Genomic DNA, 11,715 nt, shown 5'->3' with positions numbered 1-11,715 from the left:
TCATACATATTTTTGTAGAACTTTATTAACACAATTGTAAATAACATTTTTCACATAAATGTTTAAGCCGGACGACACTATTAACTCTTATTTTAATTATTGAAAAAACGTACAAGAATTTAGAGGCTCTTAACAAAACCGGATGTTTAAAATACTAAATGAATTGTCAAATTGTTAATTGCCACATTGTTTTCTGAACAAACATACAACTTACTAAATATGGCAACACCAAACTTTACGAAATTTTTACAGTACCTTGTTTTTGAAATATATAAAGATATGTTTAAAAAATTATAAATATTTTAATAGATTAATACAAACTATTACAGTTTTATTAATTAATTTGATTTTTAAGGCCTTAGATTTTTAATAAAAAGAGAAAAACTCTTTTGTAACGGCCATTTTTGTTGAGAGTCTGGCATTCTTGTTGTTAATTGCCTGTGGTGAAATTAATGTTCGCTCTGAAGTTGGCTGCAGTTTGTTTGTTATTTTTTCTCTTGACTAATGTCAAAAGTGAAATGTATTTTTTATTTGACTTTTTCTCCACCTCGGTTTATGTATTTTTGTGTGGATTCTTTTTTTAATTGTGTATTATTGTGAAAAATGCTATAAGATTTTAAAGAAAAGTGTAAAAATAAATAATCATTGGCAGTTATTGGTTTTTTTATATAGATTTTATACAATTTACAAATACGTCCAATGTCTACTAGACATTTTATTAGTTGCTTATACAAAATTTTACTGCCTCTGGCTTTCATTCCACTGCAAATATTAATAATACCAACACATCAGTTATTACTAATTTAAGAGGAATTTCGACGAAAATTGTAATAAATAATGTTACAAGACGAGGAGGAGTATAAAAAGGAGAATTTCTTGTTTATATTGTTGATGTCGGCAAATGTCGCTATAACATTGGTGGTAATGTTGGCAGCCTGTCTCTGTTGCAAGAAAAAAATGCCAAAGTAAGTACAAACAAGGGAGCTTGCTTGACTGTGGCTTGGAGCTAAGTGAAACCTTTCTAAAAACAACACAACAACAACCACAGATGTTATGTATTGATGATATTGTTATTGTAGTTGTTGTAATACTTAGTAAACAGTGAATTCACGGGGAAAGTCAAGCCAGCACCAATGCATCATGATACAAGAAAGAAAAAAACAACCAAACGATTTTAAGCTTTTACCATAACATATTGTGTGATAATGCAACATAATAATTATATTGCTGTAATGTTGTGATGCTATTTAATTATGTTATGCTTCGCTTAATATATATTTTTTTGTATGTACCTATAAGAAATTTTAACTTTTTTGTTATTTTCTTATAGAAATGACCTAATGGGTCTTGAGGGTAAAGTGAAGTTAAATGATCCTGATGAAGTTGTAGTTATTACCACCTTAAACACCAGTGAATCGCATGTGGATCTTAATAATTCTACAATATCCCAAGGAGACTCAGAGAAAAGGTACTTATTGATTTTTGTCATATAAAATGTGTGTAATTAAATTTGTTATATTAATAGGGCCAGTACAGCTGCCCACCGCTCCTTGCCCGACATACCGGTAGCTGATGTTAATGGTGACACAGGCTCCGAGTTGTACGAAACTGTAGCTGATAAAATGCTATTGGAATCTCAAAATCAAAACAAAAGTCGTAAGTTTTTATTCAATTAATAATAATAATATACATACCTATCAAAGTTTACATAATTGAAAAATTTAGGTCATTTTCATATTTATTTTAACATAGATTTAATATTGTCTTTTGTTTAATCTATTTGGTGTAAATATTAGTTTCATAGGAAACTGATTTTTTTTGCTTAACACTTATTTAATTTTAGAAGGTCACATGACTCATATTTATTATGTTATTATTCAATAATAAGTACATTGTTGCAAAAAGTTGCCTAATATTTGTTTGCTAAAATCTTTTGATTCTAAAGCATTCTTTATTAGCACATTTTTAAATTATTTATTAAGTAATGCACAATATTTGCATTAGTGCTTAACAAAGGATATGTACATTCATATGTACGTATTACATATTTATGAAGTTAATATGATATTCTGGAAGTTTTAATGCAATTAAAATTAAGAATTATGAAAGTTATAGTTGATTATCATGTTTAGTTTATATTTATAATTTTAAATATATTTAAAATTAGTCGTTGCCCTCATTATATTATCCATAAAATATTAAATAAAACATTTCACTTTATATGGCATTTTAATTGTTTAATACTTGAACAAAGACTATTGATTGTGATGAATCAAGAATAAATATAATAATAAACTCTTATCAAACAATAAAATAACTCTTAATTTTTGAATTTAACCTTATATGATACAAATTGTTTTTGCAAATAATTGAAAAAGTAATTATTCTTTGTTTTGTGTTAGCTACACCCAGTTTAAAGAAGCAAATAAGCGTTTCTCAACATAGTTCCATAAGTCAAGCTGACGACGTTAGTTCACCATATTCAAGAGTTAAAAACTCACCACACGATTATGCTAAAGTATGTATTTATATTAATGAAATATCTAAAAAATAATAATATAAAAAAAAAACATAAAATTTCAGGTAAGGCCAACAGAACATCCATATGCTCAGTTAAATGCGCCTTCAACATCTCAATCAGTTAATGCCCAACTCACAACATCTCATGTGGATATTAGTGCTCAAAGCACAGGTACTCAATCAGTGTCTACTATCAATGAACAACATCAGCAGCGTACATCTCATCACAGTGATAATTCACAAAATCACAATGAAACCCCTGCACCTCAGGTTGAAATACCTGCTGCTTCGGCAATCGCTGGCATGATATCGGCCAGTCAAGATTTACCTTATATGACGCCACCAATAGCTAATCAGCATTTTAGTGGTGACTCACAAGATTCCTCAAGTAAGTGAATTTTTTGAAATTTCTTTATTTGCTTAATTACAATACTTTTCGAGTTATTACATGATCATTATTTTATTCTTTCACAGAAGGTTATACGAGTATTAGTGTACGAGAACCCTTGGCGAATATTTTAGCTCAGCAGCCAGCCCCTCAAACACAAATACGCAGCACTACACATTCACGTGATGTAAATGATTCGCATTATGCCACAGTCTCAGACGATTCGGGTATGTAAAGAAATATTAGACAAACAAAAACCATGAATTTAAAATAATGATTTCTACATTTTATTCTTTACAGACGAAACCTATGCTGCCATTGAAGATCCCAACACACGTTTACAACATGCCAACACCACGACCGATATTTATACCAGTGGTTCTGAAACGTATGCCCAGATCCAACCGATGCAATCACCCAATTCTATAGTAGTTTCAGTTGAAATCAATAATGCCAGTACATCAACTTTGGCATCATCAAACTCTACGCTGACTGGTGGTGCAGCTCATAACAGTTCACTGTTATCATGCGACCATGTTAATACTTCATTGACGTCTCAACATTCTACCAGTTCGGTTATTGGTCCCTTACGGACGAGCTTAGAGCACAATGCGAATAATACACCAATACCACCACCGGTCGATAGCTTGCGGGCCCAAATGCATTCGAGGCAGGCCTCGGCATCGTCTAACAATAGCTCTTCATTGTGCAATTTAGGTTCACCAAAACCAGAAAAACGCCAGGCCAATTCACCACTACCACCGACTCCCAAGTCAAATCTCTCCTCGACAACTCAACTGCAAGCAATGAGTTCCACCAGCAACTTGACTTCTGGCCGTAATTCTGTAATTTCTGTGATTGAATGTGCGGGTGAGATGAATGAGTTGGGCTCAGGAGAATTATCACAGCAAGATGGTTCACCGCAGAGAAGAAATAAGAGCTTAAGTCCTTCTAAAGATATCGAGGGAATGTATGCAAAGGTAAGTTATTAATTTTATAATATCCATCAAAAATACTGAATTTATGCTTTAATTTGTGCGACAGGTCATGAAGAAAAATAAATTTTCACGCAATTCACCTTCATCCCAAAATAATTCTCCAGTATTGCCACGCAAAAACGATGAACATACTTCCGCTACTTTGGGCTTAAGTCCTTTAGATTCTATGGCCGCTGATCTTTTAGAGAATAATGTTACAATTTTAAGCACTGGCGATAGAAGTCGTTTACGCAGCAATAGCTATGGTGCCACTAAGGATCATGGCTATGAAACTATACCAGCTGATGCTATGAGATCAAATTCGTCACATGGTGTCATTGAAAATCGTAAATCTGATTGTTATACGCATATATTGCAAAAGGAACGCCAACGAGAGGGTGGTATGTAGTTTTTATATTTGTTTTCACTAATCTAAACAATTTTTTCCATATAAATATCTATATATATTTTTTGTTTATATGTATGTGTCTTTTTCCTCTTTCATGGTTTTATATCTTCCTACACACTTTTTCTTTGTTCCAAAAATAATTAACGCTTTTATGCTTTACTCCTTTTTTCCCCAATTTAAATTACTACATACATATATATGACATAAATTTAGTTTTGCCAAAATGAGACAAAAATACAATTCCAATATCATTTTAAATGTTAAAATACCAAAAACCAAAAAAATAACTAAACCGTAAAATTAAAATATACAACGAATTTCTCAATTTGGAACCAGTGGTTAGTATCTTAAAAATTCGTGCTTGTTACTCGTATTTGCATGACAATGATTTTGTAATGATTTCATTTAATTTTTAAAAGTGAAAAGTTAATTTGTTTTTAAATTAATATATTTTTTTTAGACAGCATTTCTGGATATTCTTACATAGAAAATAATTAGATTTTCTTAATAGAAGCTTTTTATTTATCCCCATATCCATAATCAACTTTTAAATTTATAAAAGGTTTATAAAACAAAATGTCCATACAAAATCTGTTTTATAAACCTTTGATGTATGTATTTAAAAATAGATTAGGGAAAAGGAGAGGACTTTACTTTATTAAAAATTTTAGTTTTATTTTATTACAAACTCAAATAAATTATTAATACAGTTTTGCACAAGAATCAGTGCTATTTCGGCTTAAACATTTAATAAAACACGAATCATACATCGAATATAGTCATAGTAACTGACGCGAGACCCTTATAATAGTTAAGAGTATAAAAGCTGTAACTTTGTAACTGCCTATAGAATCCAGGAAGGTTCTAATTAGAAACTTCTGAAATACAATTTGAAATGGTGTAGATAGCGCAGTCGATGTAGAAATGTCTATTGCATTAACTTTCTTAAACCCATACATACATGACTGATACAACAATATATCCGCTATATGGTCTTTATTCAGTTGTTATTTAAACTCTGGAAAATCAATCTATAGACAAAGGGTCAAATCGGGAACACAATTTAAAATTTTTTCAAAAACATATTGTTTTTACCAAAAAAAAAAATTTTCCACCAAAAAGAATTTCTTGCCGATTATGGATCGAGCAAGAAAAGTGTCAAACGGAATGACAAACTTATACATAACTATATATTTCATGCTGAGGTACTCTTATATACGAAAATGTTCTATTTTTTTAATAATTTATCATTAACTTTTCACTTAGCACTTTCAAATTTACTATTTACTTATATTTATACCCATGAATGCAACATAGTTTAATTGTTTTTTATTATTTGCCATTTTTGTACAAGTTATTTTAAATGCTCTTGTATTTTGTGTATTCCCCCCAAATAATTTAGTTCATACCTCATCAAAACCACCGATTACCGTCTATAGTGTACAATTAAACAATAGCGATAAACATTATGAAACTATTGCTAATCCCGGCTTATCAAATAGATCAAATGATCCTGGATATGAAACATTGTTAAAACCAAAAATAAATTCCTCCTTAATTGATGACAGTGAAAAAAAATCATCCGATTACGATCCAAATTATGAAGTGCTTAAAGGGCCAAATGTTACTACTAGCATCAATTCAGCAGGTGCATCAGATGATGGTTATGCCAAAGTACTGGAAAAGAAGCGTATAAATATCGATGAAGATTCAATTGACGGTTACAGCAAGGTGAAGGGAGAAGAGATCGATGATGTGCGAAATGCTACTACAGGAGGCTATAGTACTATTGCCGATGTTAAGGGACCCGATGCCAATCACAATTATGCCAGTATTTTAGAAGCAAAAGGAGGTGCAGATGGTAGCCACGAAACTGATAGTGATCACTATGCCCGCATAGCGGAGAAAACTGAGCCGACTACACCAAATTTGCCTCTCAGCAATTCCAACAAATCAATGGTAGATGAGTTACTAACACCACGCACCGCCGATTTATCCATAACATCACCAACATCCATTACTAGTAGCTCCATCTTAAACACTAGTTCCATTAATTCCACATCCACTAATCTGACCACCACTAGCACAATAAGTTCACGCCAAACACCTACCTCCTCTTCTCAATATGAATCCCTTACAGGCAGTGAAACCGATCCCAACTATGAATCCGTCTGCTATTTGAATACATCTGGGCAGGAAAATCCTTACGAACGCCTGCAGACCGAGTTCTCTGATGACACCCAACTGAGCTCGCCACCTTTAAGTCCGGTTACATCAAACACTAGCTCATCAGCACACACGCCATCGGCAACCCAACCAGAACATTCCACCAAAACATTAGCAACAAATGGTTCCAAAATAAATTTGACAGCTGATCCAAATGCAGATATTTTGGTCAATGACTATTTTCAAGTATAAACAACTTTTTAAGTACATACTCTAAAGTGATTCCATTAATTAACCAATTAATGACTTTTTTTATATATACATATAGATATATACAAACAAATAAATTAATAGTGCTGTTGTAGTGACACAGTTAGCGAGAGTTATAGGGAAAATACATATTTTTAAGGCTTTGCTTAGCAATCTCCATCATTAAGTATTTGCACACATATCATTTCAATGATACTTTATAAGAATCTTTGTTTATAGCTTTAAAAATGTTCGATTTACATTACTAAAAAAAAATAAAACACCATTTCCAAATTCTATTGCACCATATTTTAGTTCACCCTTCTTATATACATATACATATATTGGAAGTGTAAAATTATTAAATTATTTTGAATAATTTGTATATTGAAGACAGCCAAATTGTAGGTTGTTTATCATTCACTTCCTAAAAACATTTACATATGAAGTTATTTAAAGCACAATTAAATAACAGCATTTAACAAATAAAAGTGGGAATATGTAAATATTTACTGTACATTACAGATTTGCAATGAATTGGAAATGGAACTTCGTACTATGTGCACTTTGTATGTATGTACATTATTATACTTTTTATTATGATTATTATTTAAAAATTTGTTTTTATTATAATATTTACTTATATTTTGTTAGATTTTCTGCTCTTCCCCATTTTTTATTTAAATTTATTTAATTTTTGTTTTATCCATTTTTGAGTGTCACTTTGCGATACCAAATGCAGCTAAACGTTGTTTTTATTTTTATTTGTTTTATTACTGTGTATTTAAAAATAGTTATTCATTTTTTTTTCTTTAAACTATACAGTACCATGCACAATTGAACGCACTCATGCACTTTTGTTAAAACATAAAATTTTTTATTTAATTATTATTTTTTTTTAGTTTTAATTTGTTTATATAGATACTAAGAGCTATCTAAAGTTTAGATTAGAAGAAGAACAACTGCATTAAATATTTGTATGTATGTTTATTTTTTTATTAAATTATTTATTATTTCAGAAAATAAAAAATGAAATAAAATTATATATTATAAATAAGGCCTTTTATAATATGCCTATACAATAAAAATTTTTTTTTAATTTGTATTGAATAGTAGTGTAAAACAACTGGTAAGTTTTTTATTTATTTTATAATTTATTATTATTTAAAAATAATTTCTACAAATTCCCAAGTCACACATGGTAAATATTTTTCGAAATTCAAGTAACCACTAAATAAAATATATGTTTTCTCTTACAAAACGCCCGTAAGAGCAAGCAGAATCAGACAAATTTGTGTTTTGAAAAGTGGTTACGCTTTTTTGAGCAAATATTATGATTAACCCGCCAATGGGTTATATATATTATATTATATATAACCTATATGTCTGTGAGACCGGGGGCCGAATTACCGCACTCGCGATCGAATGAACTATCGTATCGAAAAATGATTTCGATATGTAATTATAACAAAATGTACTAAATTTCGTGCTCGATATCAAATGTCGTAATCTCAAATCAGAAAATTACGATCGAATTTACTCGATATCGAATGCGGATGTGTTAAAAAAATCGAATAAATTTATTCTCCGTTAATGTTTTTAAAAAATTTTATGAATTTTAAAATTGAAGGAGAAGATCTTAAATTGATTAAACATCTGTGTTTTATTGTCAAAAAACATACATTTAAAAAAATGTAACTATTAGTACATTAGACCGGGGTCACCATTTATAAAAGTAAAATTTGCGTCACCACTGGCGGGTTAAAAAAATCCATTGAATTTGAATAAGAATAATAGGAAAGGGGAAAAACGCGTGCTAATTCTTTATTCATATATGGTTAAGAAAATGTTCACATCAATGAAACTGTGGGGTCGCAAATGAAAAATGTAGAAATTACAAACGGAATAACAAACTTATATATACCCTTGCCACTCATGGTGAAGGGTATAAAAATATCAACATGAAAAATATATTTAAAACAAATTATTGCAAATGTAAACAAAACAAAAAAGTTGAAAATTAACCCAATTTACAAGTCTTGCAAAGAAAATAAGTAAAATACATACCAAAAAACAAACGTTTTGTTCGCCTACTTTTTTGGATATTTTTTTAGAATGAGAGTAAATTTATTTTTACGCTCTAAATCAAAGTTACTGGATAATTTTTATTTTCATTTCGTTCTGCCAAATGCAAATGAATATTCAAGACGTTGTCTTCAAAGTATTCCCAAGTCTTACAACCAACTACAACAATTCAGATTGGCTGTGGGAACATGCAATTTTGGAACCAACAAAGAATGATGTTAACAAGCTCAATAAGCAAATACAATTGCCTGGCGAAACAATAAAATACAAAAAGATGTAATTCGCCAAAAAGTTCAAAAGGACATATTAAATAAACACTTATTGAAGTTATCCTTTCAGAGAAGCTTGAAACTAAACAAATATCTACTGAGTTTTGTTGCTCTAGTAAAGTACTACTTCTAAAAACTATTTTAAAATATTAAGAAATATATTTTTGAAAATTTTAAAGCAAAATCTAAAACATAACGCCATATTTTATATGTACTTCAGCGAACGAACGGAAAGTTGAGGATAGATCTTCATTAAAAAATCTTAATTAGTTCATACCCCAAATATTATATTTACCATATAATTTGACGGGATTCAACATACCGTAATTTCAACATACAGATTCATATTGTGTGAAATATCTACCAGATTACCTTACAGGTAACTTGACATTAATTTCGAATCAATATCTACAAGTAAAAAAAATTGAACACAAATGATTATGTATATATTTTTCCACTAAATAATTAATTTTGTGGACAATTTAGTTTGGGTAGTTTTAAATATATGCCCTCAAAATTTAACATTTGATTTAAATGCAATAATTATTTATTAAAATTGATTTAAAATTTGTTCAATAAAATAGATACCATATACAGAAAAACTTTTCGGCTATTCTTTTGTCACACATTATACTTTTCTAATTCAACATGGGTTAATATACATAAGTTCTAAAATATTTGTTTATCTTTTCCTACGCATCGTCAAACCGTTATTTAATCAGAAAACGCAAAGAAAAGACATAAAATCATAATTTTTTAAAAATAATTTCGTATTAAAAAAATATTTAAAAATTACTATTATTTATTACAATGAATGCCAAAACTTTAAATCATTTACGTGTTGTTATTCATATTAATGAACAAGATCTTGAGGATCGAAATGTTAGTATGCGAAACACAAATTCTAAATGCGGAGGCAAGGCTGGAATGAAACGTAATATAAATGGACATGTGGTACCACCTTCGCCACCAATACGTACTTTGCAATCTTTAAATGATAACCCAGGATGTGATAATACGAAGGCCGAGGTGTTGTTAATCGATGACAAATCTTTGCAATTAAATTTATTATCGACTGAAGATGATGATGGTCCTTACACGAACATCTCTCACAAAATGCATTTTGATCATGTTAGTCACTCAACCGTTGAAATGATCAAATGTGAATTGGCTATAGTGATGGATGATCTACTGTTGAAGCACAAAAATTCTTGTATAATGCGTTTTGCAACTAAGCAAGAAATGGATATTACTATATTCTTTGATCTGTTCATTACGTTTCTTAATAAGAGAATTTACCATCAGAAGTATAAACTACAATATGTCAAGCTAGAATGTCTGGACATAGCAGCGAGTCTAGGAAATTCGAAAAATCCACCCACAGAAAAGGGATTTGCAATGAGAGCTAATCTAGCTGGTCTAGGAGACAATAGCGATGATGATTGCAATAACAATGATAAAACGTTTCGGTTAACAAGAAATGCTAAAAATGAGTTTCGTTCCACCAGAGATTTACTGATGTGGCTATTAAACGAATATAATTACAAATTTTCTGATAATAAAGGACATGAAAAATTGCTGTTTACATTTTCCATAGTCGACCATCATCAAAATCTTTTTAAAGTTAAATTGTCTCTCTTCAATATCTATTTAGATTTGATGAACACCAATGATCGTAGTCATTGGCACCACTATATGGATCATATGGGGGAAGGTTGCCAAGGTCTAGATTGTAATTTTATACACTCTGGCTTGACCATAAGCCTGTCGGGTCACATTGAAGGAATATCCAGTCAAAATACTCTTTTACTGTTTGATGTACCAACCAATATTAAAATGACCGCCGACACAATAGAAATGCTGCAAATGGCTCATAGTGTGATTACAAATAGGAAAAGAAAACATTTATTGTTAAACAACAACGTCAATCTTAATCGTCGTATGTCTTTGTCTTCGAACGATTGCACAAAATGTATTTTTCCACAGCAAGGACAAGACTTAAACAACAATCTTAACACGAAACAAAATAAAGAACGTCGCTCATCTTTACCACTGCTAATGGAACGCCAAATCAAAGGAATATCTTTGTCCAAGCCTTACAACATTAATCACACTATAATTAGTAAGCCTTTGTGTGACAATACATATTCTAGCAAGGACTTTAATACACTAAGTGGTTGGTATCGCAAAATAGATGAACGCTTTAGAAAAATTTGCCAATTACGTGAAAAATATTTCAATCGCTATTTTGAATTGAAAATAAAACAAATTTCTACGAATATCCAACATATGTTTAAATCATTGGAGTCATTATACATTCCACAAACCCAACAAGGCCTAGTCGAAATACAAGATGATCAGATAGAGTTACATGAACTATTCGATAGTTATCATAATGTTCGTTCCATATTTCGACAATTATCAGTGGACATTAAAGATTCAGATTTCGAGGAAATTTTAAAAATATACTTAGAAACCAAAGCATTTGATTTAAATAAACATGCTTTAGCCTTAAAAGAAAAACATTTAGATCTTTGCCAACAACATTTAAAATTTACTTTTAACAATTTATCTAGTGATATAAAACTACAACTTGAATTTTAAATTTATTGTATTTATTGCTGTCTTGTAATGAAAATAAATTGTTCTAAT

The 11,715-nt window shown here is 30.2% G+C and overlaps 2 protein-coding genes across 2 annotated transcripts; both read left to right on the top strand.

The window, feature by feature from the left end:
- The first annotated feature begins 548 nt into the window (after positions 1 to 548).
- LOC135964060 (serine-rich adhesin for platelets) lies at positions 549 to 7,797 on the top strand. The gene is made up of 9 exons (XM_065516121.1): positions 549 to 965; positions 1,331 to 1,468; positions 1,526 to 1,656; positions 2,403 to 2,518; positions 2,584 to 2,908; positions 2,995 to 3,135; positions 3,209 to 3,888; positions 3,953 to 4,286; positions 5,697 to 7,797. Exons 1-9 carry the CDS (start codon positions 838 to 840, stop codon positions 6,710 to 6,712), a joined length of 3,009 nt encoding a protein of 1,002 aa, XP_065372193.1. The 5' UTR covers positions 549 to 837; the 3' UTR covers positions 6,713 to 7,797.
- A 1,929-nt stretch (positions 7,798 to 9,726) lies between these two features.
- On the top strand, positions 9,727 to 11,682 carry LOC135964059 (uncharacterized). The gene has a single exon (XM_065516120.1). The coding sequence runs from the start codon at positions 9,874 to 9,876 to the stop codon at positions 11,665 to 11,667; it is 1,794 nt and encodes a 597-aa protein (XP_065372192.1). The 5' UTR covers positions 9,727 to 9,873; the 3' UTR covers positions 11,668 to 11,682.
- The last annotated feature ends 33 nt before the right edge of the window (positions 11,683 to 11,715 follow it).

The sequence above is a fragment of the Calliphora vicina genome, chromosome 1 (genome assembly GCF_958450345.1).
Source record: "Calliphora vicina chromosome 1, idCalVici1.1, whole genome shotgun sequence".
NCBI classification, from domain to species: Eukaryota; Metazoa; Arthropoda; class Insecta; order Diptera; family Calliphoridae; genus Calliphora; species Calliphora vicina.
The sequence above is the reverse complement of the archived record's forward strand: the minus strand, read 5'-3'. Positions and strand labels throughout refer to the sequence as shown.